Raw genomic sequence first — 27415 nt, 5'->3', positions numbered from 1 at the left:
CGATTAATACAATTCTAGCATGAATAATAAACATTTATCATGATATAAGGAAATATAAATAACAACTTTGTTATTGCCTCTAGGGCATATTTCCTTCATGACCTAGCTAAGCTAGGCTCAGCCCACACTGGCCAAAGGCCCACTGTAATTTAACACACGCAAAACGGCCCAACGACACATACCTTCGCTCTTGCCTTCTCTAGTCTTTTTCTTCAACTTCTTTTTTTTGGCAAGAAAACTTCTGACCTATTCATCAACTGTCAAGGTAGTACAAAAACACTAGAAGTAAAATTTACATCTAGGTCCGTAAATCACCTATCGACGACTACAAGAACTGGAGCGAGCCGAAGGCGCGCCGCCATCATCGCCCCTCCCTCGTCGGAGTCGGGCAAACATTGTTGTAGTAGACAGTCGGGAAGTCGTCGTGCTAAGGCCCCATAGGACCAGCACACCAGAATAGCAACCGCCGCCGATGAAGAGAGGCATAGATCGAAAGGATTCAATCTGCAGACACATAGACGTAGATGAATGAAGACCGGATCCAGAAGGATCCAGCGAAGGCAAACTCCGACAGGATCCTACGAGATCCGCCAGAGACACATCTCCACACGCCCTCCGACGATGCTTGAAGCATCACCAGGACGAGGGCTAGGCGGGAGAACCATATTTCATCTTCAAGAAGCCGCCGGTGCCTCATCTTATTGATCATGGCACAAACCCTAACAAAACTCAGAAAAACACCTAAAAACGGAGCCCTTCTGCCGGCAAGGGCCGGGATCCACTGCGCCTCCGTGGTCCAAGGACCATAGGAGACGAGGCGGACCGCTGGCGGCCCAGCGAGAGGCAGAGAAACCAAATTGGAGACAAACAATGAGGACAGACGAGTAGGATTGTGGGTTGTCTCGCGAGGGTAGGAAGCATATCTATTTTAGTCTTTTTCTTCAACTTCTGCTAGGAATATAGCAAATCAATTGTGTTGAACTATTTATGCAAAATCCCTCCAAAATTAAAGACAAATTCTCAATTCATTTTCTCGTAGTTTTCAAGTCAAAATCTGGACAAGATAGACACTATCTCAAGGGAGGGGCAACTTTGCTCCTGAGCTCATCTACACTCGCCATGAACAGTAAAATGAAAAAGATACTAGAAAATTTCGAAACATTCTGATTTTTTTTGCTTGGAAGATGATTCGGTGTGTAAAGTTTGAGGAAAATTTCAGCTCATTTGGATATCTATGTAGCTCTATGCAGAAAAGACTGTTCGGATCGATTTAGTTTTTTTTTGGTGAGAGCTATTCGGATGTTCAAACGAAGTGAAATTTCGCACTGAAACATCTTCCACACCAATAAAATTCAAAAAAGAAACTTTCTAGTTTTTTTTTTACTATTCATAGGGTGTAGATGAGGTCGGGCTCGGAAATGAATATTCGCTATCTCAATCCCTTTTCCAGGCTCCCATGCTGCATAAAAAACAGACAAACAAGAAGTTCCACACTCGTACGCATGAGTAAATGCGGCCCATCCATCCCCATCCTGCATTCTGTTCGTCCTCCCTATCTGCAACGGGAAAAGGGCCTACAAAACGTCGCCGTCGGGCAGGGCAGCGAGTCCCACTCCCGCACGACAGGACAACCGCAAAAGCAAGGAGCCACCAGGAGCGAATCATGCGTTCCCCTGCCTGCCTCGCCGCCGCCCTCCTCCTGCTCGCGCTCCGGCTGCCGGCCCCCGCCGTCGCCGGCCGCCCCCTCGTCGCCCGCGACCGCAAGCCCGCCCCGTCCGAGGCCGCGGCCACCGCCAGGTGGCTCGCCGCGCAGAACACCTGGGGCGTCCTCAGGTTTCCCCGCCAAATACCACCCCCCTTCTCTCTCTGATCCCTGTTTGGTAACCGGGTTCTTTAGCAGCACGCGGTTTAATCGAATTGGTTATCGCTAGTTCAGAATTGTTCTTGGGTAGCATATCCACTGAACCGCAATTGAAGTACGAGTATTAGTTAGTAATTTGCTCGAAGACTAGTTTGCGAAATTGTTGCGGTACTTTGGAGAATTGGAGTCCTTTGTTTTTCTGCGAGTCCTTTGTACACGTCTGCGATAATGATTTAGCAGTCAGGTATCACACACCCGAGTGCCCAACTAACTCAATTACTTCAGAGTAGAATTTGGCTATATAAAATAATGACTCGGAGTTCACCGAGACTATGCTAAGTTGCAACATACCAGCTAGGTTTCGATGTTTGTTATGCTGAGTTCAGTATATATAACTGTCCATCTCTTGGTTTTTAGTTTTTACAAACAACTAGCTTGAACCACATGCTCTGCTGGGAAGTAATGAAAATAGCTCCAATCATGTGAGAACTCAATCTCCATAGTCCATACTATAAACTGATGGTCATAACTCACAGTGAATCGACTCTGAAATAAGAAAACCACGGACAAATAAGTAGCTAACAAACAGTGCAACTGTAAGTGTAGAATCACATTACATGTTTAGAACAACCCAAAGCTGGAGATCATGGCAAGATAATTCCACTTGCTCATAGGTTATTTTCGGTGGAGGGGAAGGCGGATTGCAACCGGAACATCACCGCCATCTCCAGTATGTGTAGAGGGAAAGAGATCTTAGAACTGGAATTTAGCAGACTTGTTTGGTTCTTGCTATGATTATGATACTTCAATCTCGCATTATTAGTGTCTATTTGACTGGGGCACTCACTAATGCTTTGTCGTTTTCTTTTCAGCACAATATCAAGTGATCTAAGTGGCGCTCCATTTGGGTAATTCCTAATTCTTGCACTTTGGCTAATCACCAATGCTTTGTCTTAGAGTCTTTACTGATTGCTGATTCAGTTCCATGCTTATTCTGCACACAGCAATGTAGTTTCATATAGTGATGGGGTACCAGGTGAGAGCCATGGAATTCCCTACTTTTATCTGACTACTCTGGATCCCACTGCAAGAGATGCATTGGAGGATGAAAGGACGTCCTTTACCCTTAGTGAGTTCCCTCTTGGCACTTGTGGGAAGGTTGATCCTGAAAACCCAACATGTGCAAAACTTACTCTTACTGGAAAGGTAATAACAACATACATCCATCATAAGATGATTGTTCACTTTCTTTATTTCCCTGCTGCATATATTTGCTTAACTTTGGCATGAATTTCAATGCTCTATTTCTGGTTTCTATCTTCAAATCTAGTACTAGGCTTGTTGTAACTATGGAATCATCATTATCCTTGTGCTTTCTCACGTTTACAGTCCCGGGTCCTAATTTTACTCCTCATAAGTATATCCATAGACACTTCTTTGTTGCCACTGCCAGTTAGTGATTCTAATGCTTTTGTATTTTTCTCATGGTTTGGTAGAAAGAAGGGGTATAGTGGGGAACTTGACCATATTTGGAAGTAGCAACCTCAAAGCATCGTAGTGACAACTTGGTGCTGTTAGCCTCCATAGTTGTGACAAACAAAAAATTGTATTGGGTCTATCTGTTCTAATGCCTAAACATTTTTTCTTGAGCCTGGCAAGCTATGCCTCTTAAAATATCTGTCATGATGAGAAAAAAAAAGACAAGTTCATCATGATGTGAGATCAAGCACTGAAGCACAAGAGATGTACAGCTTTCTGTAATCCCTCCTAAAATGCACATCTATAGAATGTGACTGTATGTTTGGGAGACCAGATACCACTATGATGTGCAATTCTTAAAAATAATTGTAATTGCAACCTGAAGTAACATTTACTGTTCTTGCAGTTGAAGGTGGTTGACCATAAGTCACCTGAAGCGGATTTGGCCAAAGCTGCGCTTTTCAGCAAACACCCTGAAATGGAGGGTAAAGATATATTTACCGTTTCCTTGTATATATGGCCAATATAAGTTAGTAAGGTGTTTTTACTATCTAAACATACATGTATTGTTGTTTGGCAGGTTGGCCAAAGAACCACCACTTCGAGATCTTTAAACTGGAAATCGAAAACATATTCTTGATCGACTGGTTTGGGGGTCCTAAACCTATATCTCCTTCACAGTATCTTGATTATGGAAGGTGAGTTACACGAAACCTTTCAAATCTGAGTTTCACGACATATATACACATAGTATGTTGTAGTGCCAATCTATATGTAGATCCCCATTTTGAACAGTTCCTTAACATACATTTGATTTATGCAGGGACCAGGGCTCTGTGATGTTCTTGTGAGTGCGGAATGCTGCTGAAATCCATATCCTTAGCATGTTTGGGTATGCTTTCTGAAAGACGTCAAAACTGTACATACTGTAATGACATACGGGATTAAATAAACACATAATATCGCCTTTGTTGACATTTATGTCCTCACCGCGGAGCCCAAGAACCGCTGTTCTTGCCACAGCCGGCTTATGGTTTGGGCATAGTGGCACAGGATGCCGTACCGTGACCGTTTGAAAGCGTCGTTGTAGTAGGTATTCTCAAGGGTACCAAATGGGACAGGGTTACGGTGCACTGGTGGTATTTTGTTGTGGCACTGCAAAGCAACATTTATTCCGCAATATAGTAAATAGTATTGTCACATGTTGCACCAACCACCAAGAGATGGTGTATGAAATGGAGTTTTGATGAGGTAATCAAGTCCCATTCTTGCTGATGGAAGCATGTATTGCGACGTTAGTTCGTACTCTATTAGATTCTTTTACTAGAATAATAGCGCATCGTTCTATGGAAGAGGTAATTTACACAAAGTCTTCGTTCCGATCCTTCTGGCACGCGCCAACGTGTTGAATTGTTCGAGCTGAGTTGTACTCCCTCCGTCCGAAAATACTTGTCATCAAAATGAACAAAAGGACTTTTTGTTCATTTTGATGACAAGTATTTTCGGACGGAGGGAGTACTACTGAAATAGAATACCTTTAGTTGACCTTGGACCGGTTTCTGTTGTTCTTTCTTGCAACTAGGCGCTGTTTATTGCCAGAACTAAACCAGATTTTTCTCTGCTGTACGACCTGCAACTTGTGTTCAAAAAATGCTTTTCTCAATTCAAAAGGATTTTTTGTTTGCGAGAAAAAACGGTTGCGAGTCCGACTTGAACGCAGCTTGATCGCTGAGCAGCAAATGCGAATTTCGTTACACAGTTTGAAAGTAAAGTGATGGTGTTCTGGATCTTATAACACAAGTGTGTTTGGTCAGCAAAGCATCAGGCGGTAACATGAGCCAAACGCTCAACCAATCTTTGTCCCAGGAAAAGCAGCCGAAATCAGCTCATGGAGAGTGAATTAGGGAGTGATTAAATGTACTTCCTCTGTTCGGAATTACTTGTCGTAAAAATGGATGTATCTAGATGTATTTTAGTTCTAGATATATCCATATTCAAGATAAATAATTTCGAACGGAGGGAGTAGTAAGTACTAATACAGAAGCTAAGATAGGCACCAATGACAGAGAAACACAACCGTAAAGAACGTCGGAGGCTGACGGGAAAAAAATGCCAATGTGACATTTGTGTCACGAACCCACACGACAGTTTGACAAATTGTTTGCATACTAGTTTCTTCTTTAATCACAATTACAATCACAGATGGGATCATCAACGCCTGCGTAGATCCAATCAAATTACACTTCAATTCCACCAAAGAATTCACCGGAGCAGGTAGATACACGAATGGCGAATGCAGTTTGTTCCAAACACTTGAATAAACAAGAGCAGAGAAGTATACTGTAAAAAAAATGAGAGAGAGGAGAGAAGCGTGGGTAGAGCGGAGACTTTTGACTTTGTCAGAACTGGGTCGTGTTCGACCCGGACGGCCCGGCGTAGTTGCTCCGGTGGTGCGGCGGCCGCCGGAGCGACACCATCCCCTCCGACACCACGCTCGCGTCGTCCCACTCCCTCCCGAGTATCCCGGAGGCCGTCAGCGCCACCTCGTCGTCCTCCCCGCGCATCGCCCGGAGCGTGCGCCGCGCCATGTCCCGCCCGACCCCGCCGTCGCTCTCGGCCACCGGCATCAGCGCCGCCTCGACGCCCGCCGCGCGCGCGAGCCCGCGGAACCTCAGGCTGCCCCGGCTCATCCCGTACAATGCCGATATGCAGTACTCCTCCTCCGCGCTGCCCGGCGCGGCCGAGCCGCTGCGCATGATCCCCACGATGGCCGCCACCGCGCCGCCGTCCATCAGGGCGGCCCTCCCTTCCGGGCACCCGGCGAGGTTCGCCAGGATCATCACAGCGAGCTTCCGCAGCGCCGCGGCGTCGGCGTCGGCTTCGTTCCCGCGGTCCCGCGCCTCCGCCGTGGCCAGCAGCGTCCGCACCACCCCCGGCGTGCGCGCGATCTTGGACCGGTTCATCCCGGCGAGCGAGACGTGGTACAGCGCCATGCCGGCCTCGCGGCGCGCGCGGTGGCCGGCCCCGCCGCTCGAGAACAGCTCCAGCAGTGGCGGGATCGCGCCCAGCACGCCGATGGCCGCGCGGTTCTCGTCCTCCACCGCGAGGCTGTAGATCGCGCCGGCGGCGTGGTCGCGCGCCTCCGGGTGGCCGACCCGGAGCACGTCGACGAGCGGCGACACCGCTCCGGACCGCACGATCCGTACCTTGTTCTCCGCCTCGAGCGACAGGTTCACCATGGCCGCGGCCGCGTTGACCTGGATGCCGGCGTCAGCGGACAGCAGCATCGGCCGGAGCGCGGCGAGCAGCCGCGGCGTGCAGAGCTGCGTCCGCATCTCTTTGCTCTCCCGCGTCGCCTGCCGCAGAGAGGCCATCGTCGCCTTCTGCTCCGCGGGGCTGGCGCCGTCCGCGCCGAGCACGGCCATGATCTCCTCCTCCAGCGGCTTCGGCTCCTGTACGAAGTCGTCGCGGGCGCTGTAGTCGACGCTGTAGCGGTTTCTTGTCCGGACGGAGGAGGGCTGTGGCTGCGGGGCCGGCTCGTAGTTCACCTGCGACCTCTGCTCCTGGCGCGGCGGCATGAGGCGGCGGACGATGTCGCCGGCGGTGTCGAGGGAGAGAGGGGAAGGGTGGGGCAGGCCGAGGCGCTCGCACCAGTTGAGGATGGCGGAGCGGAGCGCGACGTTGGGGATGAGCACGAGGGGAGACGACGGGAGGCCGGCGACGGCGGGCGGGTAGAAGGCCAGCGCGGCGCAGGCCTGGATGCAGGCGCGCTCGATGGTCTGGCCCGGCGGCACGATGACGGGGTCCGCCATGAGCGTGCCGGAGATGGGGCAGAGGAACTCCGCCGGCGGGTCCACCGTGGTCGTGAACGATGAGGACGGCGACGAGGACGCGGAGGACGCCGGTGAGGAGGCCGCGAATGGCCTCCACCGCAGCCGGGCGGTGCCCATGGACTCGGCCGTGTTGGTGTTTTTCCTTGTGACGACCAGACGATACGTTGGCTTTTTGCGATGGCTATAGCGACCACTGGAGTTGTCGCCCGCCGTCCTTTCTACCGGAGAGGCGCTATTGGTGGTGACCGGTGATTCTTAAGCCGGAAATTTTATTTACATCTCATATGAGGTTTTCCAAGCAAGGCCTAAAACATTCAACCCACCAAAAAATACCCTAGACTAATTCTTTTTACCTTCCAACAGAAATCCAAAATGCGAACCAACTGTGATTGGTTGGTTAGAGGGACAGTGGTATCGCAGCCCATCAGGCTTAAGTCTTGGTGCTCGCATTATTCCTGGGTTTATTTCAGGATTCCTGGTGATGCGCTTTCAGTGGGAGGAGACGTTTCCGTCGACGACGATGCGGCTACAGTGACTTCGTAAATCTCAAGATGATATGTCGGCTCAGTCTCTCAAAATGTGCTGATAGGGGTAGGATGTGCGTGTGTGCGTTCATATGTATGAGTGTATGTGCGTATGTATGAGCGCTTGCGTCTGTACTGTGTTAAAAAAACAGAAACCCAAAACATTCACTATTACATTCATGAAAAAAATCTTTGGAAAAATATTAAGATATATTTAACCAAATTCCTTGGAAACTATAAAAATGTGACATCCAAGTGCCTGCCTCCTAGGGTCGACCGTCTTCATCCTCCCAGACAGGCTGATGGCGTCCAACCCAGGTCGCCGCCCAAGCCTTGCCGGACCGCCACCGCTCCACACAGATGCACACCCCCAGCTTGTTCACGCCTCCCTTCTTCCTTGGTCTAGCCGCCGCAAGTACCGCCTGCCCCTGCAGATGCCTTTCATGGCGGACACCATGCCCAACAAGTGCTCGGACAAATGTCATAGACAATTTCTTTTTACTTTTTTCTTAGTCTGGAGCAAACATGATGGATTCGAACACAAATTTCTTCTACACCGAGTTTATGGATTTGTCCTCAACAGATGAGGATGATTATGAGGATGAAATAATGATGATGCAATCGTTTATTAAAGATGCGAAACATGCAGAGGAGCATGTTCTCAATTCCAAGAGATCAATCAAGGGACATCAAGTGTTGAATCTGAATAAGACATGAGGGCATATGATGCTGATGGAAGACTACTTTGTTCCCAATGCAGTATTCAACCATATTTCCACCTTCGATTCCGGATGTGCAAAACTATGTTTGATCGGCTCTACAATGTTGTTCGGGCCTTAATGACTATTTCATGTGGAAGAAGTGTGTTGTTGGAATCATTGGATTCTCTAGTTACCAGAATTGCACCGCAATCTTCATCAAGACCATCTCTAAACAAATGGGTGAGAAAAGATCTCACTTTTCCCAATGACAAGAAGGATCTAGAAAGAATGTCGAGAGGGCATTTGAAGAGTTCCAAGCCTGTACTGTGGCTATTCGAGGACCTGCAAAACTATAAGATGCATAGACATTGTGGGAGGTGATGACAGCTTGTGTGGTCTTACACAACATGATTGTGAAGGATGGGGGTGAGAGAGTTTGCCATAGTCTGAAATTTGAGCACACGAGTGATCCTATCTAACTTCCAAAGCAGAATCTGATGAAATTTGAGGATTTTATCCAAATGGCATCAAAAGATTCACCATCGAGGAGATAATCTAGTTGAAATCTGTGGGCATTCCAAGAGGAGAACTAAAAAATGTGTCAAAATAAGTTGAATTCAAATTTGAATTATTTATTGCAAAACTTCTTGTTTGAATTGTAATATTTATATTTGAATTATTGTTGCATTGAAATATTTGTGCAACATGATTATGGATGAAGGATGCTAATTATTTTTAATTACTTTGAGTACTTCGGATATAGAAGAAAAAAAAGGTGTGGCCATTTGGTGCATAGGGTTGGATGGCCGCCCCCTAAACGTTGTCCACGCACACAACCGGACATGTCCGCGAACATTTTGTGTGTCCATTTTGAAGAATCACATTTCTTTATTCCAATAACTGCAATGCGGGCTCATGGGAATTCAGATGTTTAGACTGACCCATGAACTTTTGATGCACGGTGTTGGTGGGTAGTGTCCAGACCACACGATCTGCATGTTTAGGGCCTGTTTGGGACTGCCCCACTCACCAAAATTCAGCTTTGCTATGAAAAAAAATGCAAGCTAAACGGGATAGCTCCACGACGTTTCTCTCCAAAAAAAGAGAATTTGAGGTACAACTTCCTGTTTTCGGTGAAGCTCTTCGCGTGCACGCGCCCGGGGGGGGGGGGGTTGCTTGAAAACTCTGATTTCAATGGGTCCTTGTGGAGTTGCGGTGAGATTACCATAACTTTCACCAGTAAGTGGATACTTATTCGTTTTATTTCCTACCTCACGCAACCAACCAAAAATTCCCCACCAAAATTTTCATTCTTGAAGCTAGAGCTAGCTGAAAGCCAAACATGATAAATTGTTGTTCGATGAAGTTGCAACTCCGTGGTGAAACTGCTTTCAAAATGAATTTGATGGAATGAAGTTGATTTTGGCGGAGTGGATAACCTGCAAAAGCCAGGATTTGAATCCAAGACCTTAGGCCTTGATACCAAGTTAAGTTTCATGCCCTGGCCAACGCAACCAAAAATTCGAACTAATGAAAAAGGCTAGGCAATTCACATATACACTTCAACAGCCCTAACCCCCCTACCCGCCTACTTCCATCAGCTGAAATACAGAATGCAGCAGCTTGGTAGCTAGACAAACATAGTCGACCAAGATGGAAAGTTTACGTGATCCGGCTCCCATTTTTTCCCAGTCACAAGCACTTTGTGCTTTTAATGTCTGGAAAGCGCCGTTATTCCATATACCACTGGCCCAAATCGGCACCAGCTGGTTCCTTCCAGCCGTTGATTGCTCAAGAATAATTGTGAAGCAGGTCCAGAGACAAAGGGCATCCATCCATCCAAGCTGGTTAAATCATTCTCTTCGATTTTATACCAACTTTTCTCATCACTTTGTCCATCTCTTTTTGGCCACGGTGTGTGGTGTGCGCATCTCACTGGAAACGGATAAAAATCTCTCAAACTCTCTTTCTTTTCCCAATGCAAGATGACGGTTGAAAAGTGACAGGCATTTTCCGGGACAGGCCATATATAATCAGATGGCCCGTTGCAAGGCAACGCAATGAGAGAGCAAAGCAAGGCAAGGATTTCAGACAAGCCTAGCGCATGCAATCAGTGGGCCTCATTGAGCTAGCGCATAATTTATGAGTACCCAAAATGTGGGCATCAAAATGCTCAGGTTGTCAAGTGTCAAGGTCCACCACTTATCTTGTTAGTAACTTCCCTTGTAATGGAGGCATGATAGCCAGCGACTCGCCAGCTGCAGCAGGGTGAGTGGCGTAATTTGTGCTGCACGTAGCTGGAGTTATCTGAAGATCCGGAGCTCTGAGAAGCAGCTGTTCTAGAAGTTAGAACAATAATTTGCATCCATGATCTGTTCGATCAGCAGTGAACTCACCGGCGACCGGCTGCTTCTGTCAGCGCGGATCCGGCCACATGCTGGAGGGATCATATATACCACCACACAGAGTCACAGACACACCATTGATCAATCGAGGGGGCGTCACTGAAGAAGAAAATCAGTTGACTTTGTTTGCAGGGGCATCACTTTGCTAGATAATTCAAACTGAATTTCTAATGGCATCCATCATGTACTAGACTATTTTGAAATGAAACCCTAATTGACAAAGATACTGCCGTGCTATTTTCTAAATGGAAAGACAAAGGTACTATTGAAACGGCATAGGATTATTGGTGCTTTGTCTTCTCTCTGTCATCCCATTCTCTTAACCGAAAGCACATATTCTGTTCCTTCTGTCCCGTGCTGGCTGGCTGGATCATGTAGTAAAATATGTGCTCCTCCTGCCTTTGCGAGGAAAAACTATGCCCCCTTCATCGGATCCAGCATCTCATCGTGGCGAGATCTATGTGTGATCGCTTTCTGATGCTGTCTTTTCTTTTTTTTGAACTGCTTTCTGATGCTCTCCTGGCCAGCAGTACACATCTCCAGCATCCTTTCAAGCTACTGTGATCTTTTGAGCCACCGTGATAAGCTCTTTTTGCAGGGATACCATGCAAGGTTTGTGTTGGTTGTGTGCACTACAGTGATGCAGAAGCCGGGGGCTTTAACCTTATTTTCAGAAATAAAAAAAATGCAAGGTTTGTGTTTAAACTTATGTACATTTTCAAGACTAGGGATGTACCAGTTGGTCTAGCCTGAGACGCTCTTGAAAAATCTGCAGCAGCACGGCCAGGTTTGGATTGGCAGCTCTTTGCGGTCGTCATGGTTGCTTGGGTCAACACGTTGGTTTTCCGTTTCTCGTCTAGGTCTAGGAGGTAGTATATTATACCACGAACACTAGGCACGTCGTTGCAACCGAAGCAGAAGCAAATGCTATATTGATTAAGCACCTTGATTGGTTCTGTCAGGTGTGATTCGGTTAATTAACTTGGATGCATGGAGTCATGTTCCAGAAGGTGTCCGAGTCCGACGTGTGGTGCAACTGATCACTTCGTTCTGGTTTACTCTATCTTAATCGGAGAGGAGTTCTTCGCATACACAACTTGGAATAAAGAACTTGTCGGTTGTAATCAATTATTGGATTCTATAGTAGTACATGTACAATGGGCATGAATTGAGCTGCATACAGTATGCATCTGTTGTGGAAAAGGTCACGAATCCAGCTGGTACGGAACAGTAGACACGGATCAAGATCCCTCGTCCGCCTCTGTCTGGCTGAATGATCATCCAGCATTTCCTATAGCTCATCGACAGTGAAACTAGGAATATATAATATTTGTTGAGGGAAAAAGTAGGAATATTTGCAACTTTGCCAATCAAAAAGACCAAAAGTGTGGAAAAGTTCAATTTGCAGATGGATCCCTTTTCTGCTGCGCCAGAGTCTCTTTGGCTGTCAAGATGGGAAAGGAGAAATGGCTCGGCCTGCGTAGTTACGCTCTAGCTGCGTGCTGGGCCGCTGGCTGGCTCCGTGCTTAAAGTTCTCAAGCGCATTGTGGGCTAGCTGCAATGATCCTATCTCTCTTTTTGTCAATCTTCCATAAATTGCTGGAATTTTGTCTATTTTAGGCCTAGTCCAATAGCAATTTCAGAAATTCCTAATAAATCCTAGAGACTCACTTAGCCCATTTGTGCAAGGCAAGGGATACTACTAAAGTTTAGTCCCACATTGCTAGTTTAGTGGGAGTTGGACCTTCTTATAAGGAAGGTTCTTTCCCCACTTGTATGAGTATGAGAACAATAGGGATATCCACGCGCGCTCCTCCTCCACCGCCCGCCTCGCCACGACGCGGGAATGAGCCGAGCCGATATCTAAATTTTTGCCGCGCCCGTCGTTGCCCTCTCGCCTCCTTCTTTTGCGCCTACAAAAGGGAGGTCGCTCCTCCCAGAGAGACGCACCAGAACCTCTTCCTCCTCTCGCCACAAGTTCCTGAGCACTGCGCTGCTGCTACGATCTTCCCCATCCCGGCTTGCGGCGTGCACTACGGGTCGGGACAGTAGGCCTCCGAAACCGCACCTTTTGAGTCCTGTACGGGAGAAGGGTGATAAGGTTTTTGGGGAGCGCTCAGCGCGACTACTGGTTGTTTCATCACGGACGATCCGGTCGTCGACGACTACTTCCCCGACGACGACTTCTTCCCTGACGTCCATGATCTCCTCGACGACATGGCAGGCAAGGACACCGACCCCAAGTCCAGCACTTCCACTGCTGCTGTCCCGTACGTGTTCTTGCTCTTTCTGTTAGATGTCATGACACAGTTCTTTGCTCTACTTTCCGTCCTACATGTGTTAGGTTCTACTTCATATATGCAACTTCATCTAGTGTCTATTCTACATGTGTTTAGTTCAAGTTCATATATGCAGATGCTCTTTACCTTCTCTCTGTCCGAACGCATGACTTGTTTTATCTCTACTATATTAGTCATGCTTTATCTAGTATTTCTGTTAATAAAATCATTCGGTAAATTGCTCATATTTCCAACAATCCAAAAACCTTATTATAGGCAATTTACCCCGAGTGGTTTTGTTGCTTCCATGAGACCTCCTATGTTTGAGGGTATCCACTATAAGAGGTGACGCGTGAGAGCAGTCTTATGGTTTCAAACCATGAGTTGCTATGATGCCACTCTCGGCAAACCTGAAGGAGAGCTTGATGCTCAACAGGCACAAGCTTTTTAGAAAATGGATACTCTGTTTAAGGCTGCTCTCTTGAGTGTTCTTGGTGAGAACATAGTTGATGCTTATGCGTCAATTGATAATGAAAAAGATATGTGGGATGCACTCGAGGCCAAGTTTGGGGTCTCGGATGCTGACACTGAGCTATACATCATGAAGCAATTCTATGATTACAGGATGACTGAAGAGCGCTCCGTGGTTGAGCAAGCTCATGAGATACAGTCATTTGCTAGAGAACTTGAGCACTTCAGTTGTATGCTACCCGACAAGTTTGTTGCCGGAGGTATCATCACTAAGCTTCCTCCTTCATGGAGGAACTTTGCTACCTTGCTGAAGCATAAGAGGCAGGAGTTTTCCGTCCCGGATCTCATTGGCACTCTTGATGTGGAAGAAAAGGCGAGAGCAAAGAACACACGTGCTCGAGGTATTGAGGGAGGATCTAGTGCCAATGTGGTACAGAAGCAGAACTTCCAGCCCCACAAGTTCAAGAACAAGGGCAAGTTTGATGGAAAAGCAAAGTTTGATGAGAAGAACAAGGCTGTGCAACACACGAACTTCAAGAAGAAGAATGGCAAGAAGAAAGGTGCTTGTCATGTGTGTGGGGATCCTGATCGTTGGGCTCCTAGTTGCCCTAATCGCTATGACAAGCGTCATCCTGGGAAAGGCGGCAAGACCGCTAATGTTGTCATTGGAGACACTGACATGAAGGATGCTGGGTATGGTATATTTCCCACTATTCTTTTAGTATGTCATTCTCCTGACTGGTTGATTGACACGGGTGCTAATGTGCATGTATGCGGTGATATTTCCATGTTTTCATCTTATCAGACCGCGGGGACTTCAACCGTGCTGATGGACAACGGTTCAAGTGCTTCTGTTCGTGGTGTTGGCACGATCGATCTGAAGTTTACTTCGGGGAAGATCGTGCGGCTGAAGAACGTGCATTATGTCCCCTCCGTCAATAAAAATCTTGTTAGTAGATCTCTTCTGTGTAGAGATGGCTACAAGCTTGTCTTTGAGTCGAATAAATTTGTAATATCCAAGTATGGAACCTTTGTTGGTAAAGGCTATGAGTCAAGAGGCTTGTTTCGTTTATCCTTATCAGACGTTTGCAATAAAGTTGTTAATCATATTTGCAACAATAGTGAATCCAATGTGTGGCATTCACGTCTTTGTCATGTTAATTTTGGTTGCATGTCGCGACTAGCAAAGTTGAACTTAATCCCTAGTTTCACCACCGTCAAGGGATCTAAGTGTCAAGTGTGTGTGCAAGCTAAGCAACCTCGTAAGTCTCACACGACTGCGGAAATAAGAAATCTTGCACCACTAGAGCTCATACATTCAGATCTATGTGAAATGAATGGTGTGTTGACAAAAGATGGAAGAAATATTTCATGACGTTAATTGATGACTCCACTAGATACTGCCATGTGTATCTTCTGAAATCTAAGGATGAGGCTTTGAACTTTTTCAAGATCTATAAAGTTGAAGTGGAAAACCAACTTGATCGAAAAATCAAGAGGCTTAGGTCCGACCGTGGTGGAAAGTATTTTTCCAATGAATTTGATGCTTTTTGTGCGGAACATGATATAATCCATGAGAGGACGCCTCCCTACTCACCTCAGTCAAATGGGGTGGCCGAAAGAAAAAACCATACTCTAACTGATTTGGTTAACGCCATGTTAGACACATCGGGTCTCTCCAAGGCATGGTGGGGGAGGCGATATTGACAGCATGTCATGTCCTGAACCGAGTCCCCACAAAGAACAAAGAGATAACTCCATTCGAGGAATGGGAGAAGAAATGGTTAAAACTCTCTTATCTACGAACATGGGGTTGTTTGGCGAAAGTCAATGCTCCAATTCCAAAGAAGTGGAAGTTTGGACCAAAGACTGTGGATTGTGTTTTCCTGGGATATGCTTTTCATAGCATTGGCTATAGATTCTTGGTTGTAAAATCTAAGGTACCTGACATGCATGTCGGTACGATCATGGAGTCGAATGATGCGACTTTCTTTGAAGATATCTTTCCCATGAAGGATATGGCTACCTCATCTAATCAGGAGATGCCTAGTTCATCGAATCAGGAACCAGTTACAATTACCAAACCTGCCATTTCGATAGAACACTTTGAAAGTCCTGTGGATGAGAATAATGAAGTTCCTACTAGGAGCAAGAGACAGAGGACTGCAAAGTCTTTTGGTGATGATTTTCTTATGTATCTCATAGATGACACTTCTAGTTCTATTTCAGAGGTCTATGCATCTGAAGATGCTGACTACTGGAAGGAAGCGGTTCGTAGCGAGATGGATTCCATCTTGGTGAATGAAACCTGGGAGATAACTGATCGTCCTTATGGGTGCAAACCTATAGGATGCAAATGGGTGTTCAATAAGAAGCTTAGGCCTGATGGTACTATTGAAAAGTATAAGGCTCGGCTCGTGGCTAAGGGTTATACCCAAAAGGAAGGTGAAGACTTCTTTGATACTTACTCACCTGTGGCTCGACTGACCACTATTCGAGTTCTACTTTCACTAGCTGCCTCGCATGGTCTTCTCGTTCATCAAATGGATGTTAATACTGCTTTCCTAAATGGAGAGTTGGACGAGGAAATTTATATGGAACAACCAGATAGGTTTGTACTAGATGGTCAGGAAGGGAAAGTGTGCAAGTTGCTGAAGTCTTTGTACGGACTTAAACAAGCACCCAAACCGTGGCATGAGAAGTTTGAAAGAACTTTAACAGCTGCAGGCTTTGTTGTGAACAAAGCTGACAAATGTGTGTACTATCACCATGGTGGGGGCGAGGGAGTTATCCCGTGCTTGTATGTTGATGACATACTGATTTTCGAAACAAATCTGAATGTTATTAAGGAGGTCAAGGATTTCCTATCTCGTTGTTTTGAGATGAAGGATTTAGGAGTGGCTGATGTCATTCTAAACATCAAGTTGTTGAGAGACGATGATGGTGGGATTACATTGCTTCAATCTCACTATGTGGAAAAGATCTTGAGTCGCTTTGGCTATAGTGACTGCAAGTCCTCTCCAACACCATATGATGCGAGTGTGTTACTTCGAAAGAATCGAAGAATTGCTACAGATCAATTGAAATATTCTCAGATTATTGGCTCACTTATGTACTTAGCAAGTGCTACAAGACCTGACATCTTTTTTGCTATTAGCAAACTGAGTCGGTTTGTCTCAAAACCAAGAGATGTGCATTGGAAAGCTCTAGAGAGAGTTTTGCATTATTTGAAAGGCACTGCAAATTATGGAATTCACTACACCGGGCATCCAAAGGTGCTTGAAGGATATAGTGACTCAAACTGGATCTCAGATGCTGATGAGATAAAGGCCACAAGCGGTTATGTATTCACTCATGGAGGTGGTGCTGTTTCTTGGAAGTCTTGCAAGCAGACCATCTTAATGAGGTCAACAATGGAACCAGAACTCACAGCACTAGATATAGCTACAGTTGAAGCAGATTGGCTTCGCCGGCTCTTGAATGACTTGCCGGTTGTTGAGAAACCTGTACCGGGTGTCCTTATGAACTGCGACAATCAAACTGTGATCACGAAAGTGAGCAGCTCAAAGGATAACATAAAGTCATCAAGACACGTTCAGAGAAGGTTAAAGTCTGTCAGGAAAATGAAAAACTCCGGAGCTATTGCATTGGATTATATCCAAACATCTCAAAATCTGGCCGATCCTTTTACTAAGGGTCTATCACATAATGTGATAAATAATGCATCGAGGGAGATGGGTATGAGACCCACAATATGAGTTGTTCACAGTGGTAACCTATTCTTTGTGATTGGAGATCCCGTGAATTAGATGTGGAAGACAAGTTGTTGGTCAACTGAGAGGAGAGTATCCTTACTATTCACAATACCACTCCATGAAGATGCAATACTCTCCTAATCTGCATGGCAGGTTAATATATATCTTAATGTGTTCTAAGTGGCTCATTAAAGCAGAGATGTGATCCTGCAGAACATCTTTTAAAGAACACACCTATATGAGTCTGATTGTCAAACGTCGCAATCTATGAGAGTAGGGTTCTCTTTAGTAAACTTATGAAGGTCACGGAGTATGACGTATAAGCTCCACCCGCGGGGAAGACCCACGGTAGCCACATATCGATCAAGGCTTTATGTGAAGTTAGATTCGCAGAAAACTTGCAGTTCAAGGCCCAGTCCACTGTTCAAGTTGCTTACTAGTGTAACATAGAGTTCTAGGTGAAAGTTCAACTTAAGAGTCTCCACTGCAGTACCGGTATATAAAACAGTGTTTGGGAACCAAAGGCAATTTCTGTGTGCCTCTGGGATCTGGTGGGAGATTGCTGGAATTTTGTCTATTTTGGGCCTAGCCCAATAGCAGTTTCAGAAATTCCTAATAAATCCTAGAGGCCCACTTAGCCCATTTGTGCAAGGCAAGGGATACTACTAAAGTTTAGTCCCACATTGCTAGTTTAGTGGGAGTTGGACCTCCTTATAACGGAGGTTCTTTCCCCACTTGTACGAGCATGAGAACAAGAGGGATATCCACGCGCGCTCCTCCTCCGCCGCCCGCCTCGCCACGCCTCGCCTCGTCACGACGCGCAGCGCCACGGGTTACAGGAATGAGCTGAGCCGATATCTAAATTTTTGCCACGCACTACGGGTATACGAAAGGTCACACGGAAGCTGAAAAGATTTTTGCGAAAGTGGAGTTCGAATGCGAACGGTGCAGCCCTTCGGCTGCTGGCTGTTCGCTTCATCTCTGTCTCTTCGTTTCGCCTCCCGTCGTTGCCCTCTCGCCTCCTTCTCTTGCGCCTACAAAAGGGAGGTCGCTCCTCCCAGAGAGACGCACCAGAACCTCTTCCTCCTCTCGCCACAAGTTCCTGAGCACTGCGCTGCTGCTACGATCTTCCCCATCCCGGCTTGCGGCGTGCACTGCAGGTTGGGACAGTAGGCCTCCGAAACCGCACCTTTTGAGTCCTGTACGGGAGAAGGGCGATAAGGTTTTTGGGGAGCGCTCAGCGCGACTACTGGCTGCTTCATCATGGACGATCAGGTCGCCGACGACTACTTCCCCGACGACGACTTCTTCCCCGACGTCCACGATCTCCTCGACGACATGGCAGGCGAGGACACCGACCCCAAGTCCAAAACTTCCACTGCTGCTGTCCCGTACATGTTCTCGCTCTTTCTGTTAGATGTCATGACACAGTTCTTTGCTCTACTTTTCGTCCTACATGTGTTAGGTTCTACTTCATATATGCAACTTAATAGTGTCTGTTCTACATGTGTTTATTTCAAGTTCATATATGCAGATGCTCTTTACCTTCTCTCTGTCCGAACGCATGACTTGTTTTATCTCTACTATATTAGTCATGCTTTATCTAGTATTTCTATTAATAAAATCATTCGGTAAATTGCTCATATTTCCAACATAAACCATGTGGGCACTGGGCACCCACGAATTGTTACTGTTAACAGTTAGCTAGTCTCTCCCTCTCACCTCTCTCCACCGTGTGCACGTACTGCATGCGATCGCCCACGATCCATGCACGTAGCCACGACCTGGCGCTCTGCGCCTCTATTGTAACCTAACCCATATATACGAGTGTATAGATCGGAGAGCACCCAAGGTGCAATCTCCTCTCCTCATAGCATTCTACATGGTATCAGGCGCAGGGCTCGTTCCTCGTCCCTGAAACCGCTTCCGCTCCCCTCTGCACCTCGCGATCACGGATGCTCCTCCACCTCCCCCTCCCCCTCCACCACCGCGGCCCAACTTTGTCGCCGACGGCGGCTCACCCGCCACACCGCCCTCCACCCAGAGCTACCACCAGACCATTCTCACCCACTCTGCCTTTGTGCGCGGGGCGCTCTTCGCGCCGGACCCGACGGCCTCCTCCTCCGCGCACAACCCGCTCGTCTCTCCTCTCGCCGGCGTCTTCATCAACCAGCATGTTCCCATCGTGCTCACGCTCAACCCCCCAACTTCTCCCACTGGCGCACTCTCTTCGAGGTCACTTTCGCCAAGCATGCCGTCACCGACCACATCGCCGGCCCGGCGCGCCCCCGTCATCCGGCCTAGGCACAGGACGACGCCCATGTCCTTTCCTGACCGTACAACCGTGTCAGCGCGGAGGTCTTCGGTCTCATTCACCAGCGCGGCGCTACTGCCGCCGCCGTCTGGGAGTCCATCTATACTCTCTTCCTCGAGAACGCGGAACATCAGGTGGTGTTTCTCTCCACCGAATTTCGCCGCATCGAGTAGGTTTCCTCGTCCATCCTCTCCTTCTTTGCACAGCTCAAGGACTGCGCCGACCGCCTCGCCGAGCTCGGCACGCCCGTCACCGACCGCGATCAGGTGCTCAACATGTTCCGTGGGCTTCACCCACGTTTTCGCTATGTCGCGCCCATCCTGACGAAGCAGACCCCATTTCCGACCCTGCTGCGCTGCCGTGCTTTTCCGCTGTTGGAGGAGTCGTCTCTCTGCCGACGGCACCACTGAGACTACCCTGCACGCCGCCCAGGTCCCGGCCAACAACAACAACAACACCCCGGGCGGCGGCGGGGGCGGCGGTCCGGGCAACGGCCCTCCTCGCGGTGGAGGTGGCCGCTACAAGGGCAAAGGAAAGGCCAACAACTCCGGCGGGGGCCAGTCATCCCACTCCGGCGGGGGTGGGCATGCCCAACGCCCTCCTGCTCCTGCAGCTGCACCGTGGACCGGCATGGTTCACGCCTGGCCGATGTCGTGGCGCGCCCACGCCCCGGGCGCGGGCATCCTCGGCCCTCGTCCTGGCGCGAGCATGTCGTTCGCTGGCACTGCCTCGCACCACGCTGCTGGTCCGAGTGCTCCGGGCATCCTTGCGACGGCACCTCCCATGGTCTGGCAGCACGGTGTTGTGCCTGCACACCCGCTCTACGGTGCCCCCAACACCGGTCTCTACAACCCGACCGCTCCTACTTGGGACCAGGGCACGCTCATCCACGCCCTCAACTCCATGACGATGCAACAGCAGCAGCAGTCGCCGCCGACCGCGGACTGGTACCTCGACACGGGGGCGACGTCGCACATGGACTCCTCGTCCGGTATGCTCTCCTCCTCCTTTCCCCATACTTCATCTCGCATTGTTGTCGGCGACGGGACCATGCTTGCGACCACGCACACCGGCCACACCACCATTCCAACCTCCGGCTCGCCTATCTCTCTCAAAAATGTTCTTGTCTCCCCACACCTAATTCGCAACCTAATCTCTGTTAAAGCTTTAGCTCGCGATAACCCATTAAATGTTGAATTTGACGATCTCGGTTTCTCTGTCAAGGATCGAAGAACGAAGAGGGTGATCCTCCGCTGTAACTCGGACGATGACGAGCTCTACCCCATGTCGTCTGCTCCCGCATCTCGTGATCACCACACGCTCACCACCACCCGCCGCGATTTGTGGCACCAGCGCCTCGGCCATCTAGGTGGAGACGCCCTCGGCCGCACTCTTCATCACACGGGCGTCGACTGCGACCACTCTGCCTCCGGTGTCTGTCATGCGTGTCAACTAGGGAAAAGCACTAGGCTCCCGTTCGGCTCATCTGGGCATGTATCTTTCTTTCCGTTTCAGTTAGTGCACTGTGATGTATGGACCTCTCCCGTGCAGAGCAACTCCGGTTGCCACTACTATCTACTTATTCTCGATGACTATAGTCACTTTGCATGGACTTTCCCGTTGCACACAAGTCCGATGTTCTTCCCACGATCCGCACGTTCTTCGCCTTCGCACGCACTCAATTCAACCTTCCCATCCTCACTGTCCAAACGGACAATGGCAAGGAGTTTGAGAACGCAGCCTCACGCGCTCTCTTCTCCTCGCTCGGCGCCCAGCTACGCATGTCATGCCCTTACACCTCACCGCAGAATGGGCGGGCGGAGCGCGCTCTTCGCACCCTCAACGACATCACGCGACCGCTCCTCGTCCACGCCCACATGCCATACTCCTACTAGGCCGAAGCACTTCAAACTGCCACTTTTCTCCTCAACAGACGGCCATGCCGTCCTCGCCACGATCACTCGCCATTTTTCCTACTCTACGGAGCGCACCTTGAGTACACCTTGCTGCGTGTGTTTGGTTGTTTGTGCTACCCAAATCTCACAACCACAACTCCGCACAAACTAGCCCCACGCTCCGCGCCATGCGTCTTCCTTGGGTACTCGCACGAGCACAAGGGCTACCGGTGTCTCAACCGTGCCACCGGGCGCGTGGTGACCTCGCTGCATGTCGTCTTCGATGAGGGCACGTTCCCTTTTCGCATCACCGCAAGCATCCACACCCGGCCAGATACATCTCTCCTTGACGACATGGTTCCCCAACAACCCCATACCGTTCGTCCATCTCACTCATCCACTCCCACCACCGTGGACGCGCTCACACCAGCACCGACGCCCGCTGCCATGGCAGTCCCCGCGTCGACCCCTCCCACACCCGAACCTGTGTCAGCCCTTTCCGCGCCCATGACACCCAAACCTGTGTCTCTCCCCCCCCACTCACACCACATCCAATCACGTGGAGTCGACCACAACTCCTGTTGCCGACCCCTCCACTGCCTCACCATCATCCTCACCACCGCCTCGCTGCCGTGCCTTCCCACTCCCAACACACCCCATGCAGACGCGCGCGCAAGCCGGCAAGTTTCTCCCTAATCCTAAATATCACCAGAACCTCACAACCTCCACTACACCTGACATATCTCCGATCCCAAAAACCGTGCGTGCCGCCTTGCGCGATCCTTCTTGGTTGGTTGCGATGCAGGTGGAGTACGGGGCCCTCATGGAGAACAAGACCTGGAGGCTCGTACCGCGGCCGCGCGGTGCCAATATCGTCACCGGCAAGTGGCTGTTCCGGCACAAGCTCAAGGCCGACAGCACGCTCGAACGCTACAAGGCCAGATGGGTGGTTCGCGGCTTCTCCCAACGCCCCGGCGTCGACTTTGACGAGACCTTCTCACCGGTCGTCAAGGCGGCCACGATCCGTGTCGTCCTCACCGTGGCAGCATCTCATCGGTGGCCAGTGCATCAAATGGATGTCAACAATGCCTTCTTGCACGACCACTTGACGGAGCAGGTGTACTGCCAGCAACTGGCTGGCTTCGTCGACGAGGTCACCCCGACCACGTCTGTCTGCTCGATCGCTCCCTCTACGGCCTGAAGCAAGCACCACGCGCCTGGTTCGCGCGCTTCGCCGCGTTCGCCCACAGCATCGGCTTCGTCACCTCTCGGGCGGACCCGTCTCTGTTCGTGCTCCACAACAACGACGGTGCGACCTACCTCCTCCTCTACGTCAACGACATAATTCTTGCTGCTCCATCGACTGCGCTACTTCACCAACTCCAGCACCAGCTCTCGACGGAGTTCTCGATGAAAGATCTCGGTCCACTCCACTACTTCCTCGGCATCGCCGTCACACGCATGGCCGACGGGTTCTTCCTCTCTCAACGGAAGTACGCCGACGAGCTACTCCAGCGCGCCAACATGCAAGCCTGCAAGCCGATCTTGACTCCCGTCGACACCCGCTCGAAGCTCTCTACGATAGATGGCGCGCCGGTGCCCGACGTCGCGGAGTATCGCAGCCTCGTTGGCGCTCTCCAGTACATGACTATGACGCGCCCCGACATTGCCTATGCAGTCCAGCAATGCTGCCTGGTGATGCATGATCCGTGTCTCCCACACATGGCACTGGCGAAGCGGATCCTGCGCTATCTTCGGGGCACCACAAGCCATGGACTGTACCTACAACCAGCTGCTTCCCTCGACCTTGTTGCCTACTCCGACGCCGACTGGGCCGGGTGTCCGGACACGCGACGCTCCACCTCCGGCTACGCCGTCTACCTCGGTGATGCTCTGGTGTCCTGGTCCTCCAAACGCCAGGCCACCGTGTCCAGGTCGAGTGCGGAAGCCGAGTATCGCGCCGTCGCCAACGCCGTCGCCGAGAGCTGCTGGATACGACAACTCCTCGCAGAGCTCGCGACTCCTCTTCGCAAGGCCAGCATTGTCTTCTGCGACAACATATCCTCCGTCTACATGGTTGCCAACCCTGTGCATAATCGCCGGACCAAGCACATCGAGCTTGACATCCACTTCGTCCGGGAGAAAGTGGCCCTCGGCGAGCTGCGCGTCCTTCATGTGCCAACGAGCCAACGGTTCGCTGATGTTCTCACCAAAGGGCTGCCCACGCCGGCGTTCGAGGAATTTCGGTCCAGTTTGTGCATCAGGCCACCCGACCCTCAAACTGCGGTGGGGTGTTAACAGTTAGCTAGTCTCTCCCTCTCACCTCTCTCCACCGTGCGCACGTACTGCATGCGATCGCCCACGATCCATGCACGTAGCCACGACCTGGCGCTCTGCGCCTCTATTGTAACCTAACCCATATATACGAGTATATAGATCGGAGAGCACCCAAGGTGCAATCTCCTCTCCCCATAGCATTCTACAGTTACCATCTCTTATACTCTTCTTTCGAGAAATAAAATAGTCTTTTTAAGCATAGGAGATCTTACATGGATGGTGGTTACATATATATCAATTACAAACCAAGAGGGTAGAAGAAGCCTTCCTGCATCCATGTGAAAAAAACGTAGCCACCGCACAAGCCTCGTCCTCGCCGACTGATTATTGTCAGTCTCCCTCGCCTCTTGCGTTTGGTTTCGGTGCCGAGAGACGAGGAAGACTATGGATCTTCGTGCTCACGGTGAGTCTTTATCGAGTTTGTTAGGTTTTCATGTCCTCCTATCGCTCGTTCAGGTGGTGGAGGTGACAACACGGTGAAATAAGTACCTCTGGCTTCGTCCCTACCGTTGAGTCCTTGTGAGGCGCGTGAGGGTTGATTTTCCTAGATCTAATATGTCGGATTGTGGGGAGGAGTCGTCAACCACGATACTTTCTATCTCGGTTTGTCCTGGTGTTGATGGTCTTGCCAATAAGAAACTTTGATGGCGCTTTTTTGCATCAACGTGGGATTGAATCTTCTGGTTCAACCTCTGCCGTCTTCTTGAGGTTGTTGTTGGTGTTTTCTAGCAACGTCTAGTGACTTTCCATTCATGACTACAACTGATACCGACGAAGTCGTCATAAATGTCTTGCAGTCGACATGAACGTCTTCTCCTGCTGAAGTACCATCGTCGAAAAATGCCAAAATAAATTTTGGAAAATGTGAGCGCTCATGCCTTAAGTATAGGACTTCAACCTGGGCAGACTAGTTTCACCACAAGAAACATGCCATTTGATATCGGCTCACTTTCAATCCGTTGGAAAAACCGTTGATATGATATTGATGAAATTGTTCAGATTTTTAATGGAAAATCACATCAATCTGCATGTCACTTAGTGCGACAAAATATCGGGCATTCGCACGGACCTGGTGACTTGCGCCGGCCAAATTAGCATCACATTGCCTTTCAAAACCATGGTCTGGCTTTAGGAAGCTCCTAGAAGGTTTCAGTCTATTTTTTGTTTTTTTCACTTTCCTATTTTTTATCTACCATTTTTTTCTCTTTCTTTCCTTTTATAGTTTTTATTTTCACTCAAAAAAGTTCCAGGAATTTAACAAATGTTTATGTTTTAAAATAAATGCTCACATTTTTTAAAAATGTATACGAATTTTGAAAAGCTGTAAATGTTTTTTTAAAAAGGTTCATGTTTTTTGAAATGTCCCATTTTAAAATAAACAAAATTTCGTGTTTCTTAAATAACAAAATAAAACAACTGATAGAAAACTAATAAAACAGAAGAGAAGAATAGACAAAAACCAGACGATCGCTCACTACAGTGCTGAGAAAGGTCGTCATCTTGTTTTTTTTTCTGATTGGAACATCTTGTCGCAGATTAGTGAAAAATACGAAGTGGCTGGTACACTCATATCGATCGGATCAGTGTACTAATTACCATCGAGGTCCACTAGTTATTTCATTTTATTTTTGCGAGCTCTTCACACTGCTTTGGATTGAAAAAAGTTTGTGTTGAGGCCACCATCCTTTAACAAATCAATTCTAGACATTTGCATCCACAAATTTTTCTCCCTATAGAGTAGTGCATGTTGGAATAGTTGAATAGAGGAAGGACTCTACTTTCTTATGTTTAAACTTGTAGTCTTTTTCTATCCTTTCTTCTGTCCAACTTCTTCCCGTTCTGTAGCGTCGTTCTGTAAACGATCTCTTCGATCGACCATCTTGTAAGCCACGGCATTATCTTCTATATCTAAATAGCTAGCCCCCACTAAGATATTTTTCTCAATATGCAAGCATGCCACCTCATCATTCAAAATGCATAAGAAAAGGCCCGCCTCAACATGCAACTATGCATATTAAAAATCCACTACAACATGCATGCGTGTAAAATTCCATTTTATTATGCTATTTACATTTAATTCTTATATACTTTCAGAAACTATTGTTTCAAGAATTCATGTTCCATATAATCAGAATCTCATTGAAATATTGCAAACATTCCCGCAACAACGTGCGGGGCATCGTCTAGTTGATATAAATACAAGTGCAGCCCGAGCAAAGGGTTCTACGCTTCCCCAACAATCTTACATGGTAATCAGAGCATCTTCTTCCTATCGATCAAAAGAGGATCGCATCTAGACTAGCCCTACCACAACCTTTCGCCATGACTACTGCCTCCACCCAAAACAACACCATGAGTGCCCTCTCCACGTCCCTGTCTTCATCATCCACCTTCGCACCTTCCTCCTCCTCAAATTCATCCTTCGCCATGTCCATTGGACCACCACCTCAGGAGAAGCTTACGAGGAACAACTACCTCATGTGGAAGGCCATCGTGCTGCCCCAAATCAAGGGCGCACAAATGGGCCACCACCTCGATCCGGAGAGCCAAGCGCCGCCGGAGACTCTCACCATCACCAAGGATGGAAAAGAGGAGTAGATCGCCAATTTCGCCCGTGTTCTCTGGTATGCACAGCAGCAACAAGTCCAGGGTTTTCTGATGGGTTCTCTGTCTCGTGAGATACTTGCACAGGTTGTTACCCTTCAGACACCGGCGGAGGTATGGGCGGCGATCCATGCCATGTTCACTGCCCAATCCGAAGCTCAAGCCATCAATACCCGGATAGAGCTCACAAACCTGAAGAAGGGGAATATGTCTATGACTGAATACCTAGCCAAGATCAAGACCCTCTCTGATGAGATCGCCTGCACTGGAGCTGCGCTGACAAGGGGTGAGATCGTGTCTCAAGTTTTGGCCGGACTCGATCTTGACTACAATCCAGTGGTGTCCGCCCTTGCTGCACGGGTAGAGCCCGTCACCGTCTAGGAGTTGTATACACAGCTGTTGAGCTTCGACTCTCGTCTCAATCTTCTTCAGGGGATGAACATCCGGCAATCTTTAGCAAATTCCGCGTCACGTGGCCGCGGAGGTGGTCATGGGCTTGATCAGCAGCAGCGAAATCGGAGCAGCAGCAACAACGAGCGCGGCCGCGGCAGCAGCCAAGGCGGACGGCCAAGCGGTGGTGGCTACAACAACAACAACACCTTTTGCAAGGTCTGGAGGGGGCAGCTACAACAACAATAACGCCTCCTCTGGATCATCTTCTTCCAACAGCCGTGTTCGGTGTCAGCTATGCAAGAAACCAGGCCATGAGGTAATGTATTGTTGGCACCGTTTCGACGAAGACTATGTTCCTGATGCTCGCCATGTCGCTGCTGCAATAAGGGAGCAAGGAGGCGATGGCACTATCTGGTACGCCGATTCAGGGGCTACTGACCACGTCACCAATGAGCTTGAGAAACTTGCCATGAGGGAGAAGTACTATGACAGCGATCAAATTCACACCACAAGCGGTGGAGGTATGGATATTTTTCATATTGGTCAAGCATCTATTAATTCCCC

At 48.8% G+C, this 27415-nt stretch overlaps 2 protein-coding genes and 1 pseudogene across 2 annotated transcripts; 2 read left to right on the top strand and 1 right to left on the bottom strand.

Moving 5' to 3' along the window:
- The first annotated feature begins 1568 nt into the window (after positions 1-1568).
- Positions 1569-4540, top strand: LOC147958831 (Pyridoxamine 5'-phosphate oxidase family protein). Its single transcript, XM_087533154.1, has 6 exons — positions 1569-1833; positions 2734-2769; positions 2866-3067; positions 3747-3825; positions 3921-4038; positions 4164-4540. Exons 1-6 carry the CDS (start codon positions 1664-1666, stop codon positions 4189-4191), a joined length of 633 nt encoding a protein of 210 aa, XP_087389280.1. The 5' UTR covers positions 1569-1663; the 3' UTR covers positions 4192-4540.
- Positions 4541-5488: 948 nt separating this feature from the next.
- PUB39 (PLANT U-BOX 39) lies at positions 5489-7402 on the bottom strand. Its single transcript, XM_087533153.1, has one exon. The coding sequence runs from the start codon at positions 7288-7290 to the stop codon at positions 5740-5742; it is 1551 nt and encodes a 516-aa protein (XP_087389279.1). The 5' UTR covers positions 7291-7402; the 3' UTR covers positions 5489-5739.
- A 19328-nt stretch (positions 7403-26730) lies between these two features.
- Positions 26731-26870, top strand: LOC147958829 (small nucleolar RNA Z247; annotated as a pseudogene).
- The last annotated feature ends 545 nt before the right edge of the window (positions 26871-27415 follow it).

This window comes from Triticum urartu, chromosome 7A (genome assembly GCF_056163025.1).
Source record: "Triticum urartu cultivar PI428250 chromosome 7A, HENAU_Tu73, whole genome shotgun sequence".
Taxonomy (NCBI): Eukaryota; Viridiplantae; Streptophyta; class Magnoliopsida; order Poales; family Poaceae; genus Triticum; species Triticum urartu.
This window is presented reverse-complemented; position numbering and strand designations above follow the sequence as displayed.

What these genes read in the sequence shown, in the direction of transcription:
- LOC147958831 (XM_087533154.1), top strand. Translation starts at nt 1,664, where the DNA reads ATGCGTTCCCCTGCCTGCCTCGCCGCCGCCCTCCTCCTGCTCGCGCTC. An exon ending in AACACCTGGGGCGTCCTCAG is followed by an intron (nt 1,834 to 2,733) that starts GTTTCCCCGCCA and finishes TTTTCTTTTCAG; the next exon opens with CACAATATCAAGTGATCTAA. An exon ending in AACTTACTCTTACTGGAAAG is followed by an intron (nt 3,068 to 3,746) that starts GTAATAACAACA and finishes CTGTTCTTGCAG; the next exon opens with TTGAAGGTGGTTGACCATAA.
- PUB39 (XM_087533153.1), bottom strand. Translation starts at nt 7,290, where the DNA reads ATGGGCACCGCCCGGCTGCGGTGGAGGCCATTCGCGGCCTCCTCACCG.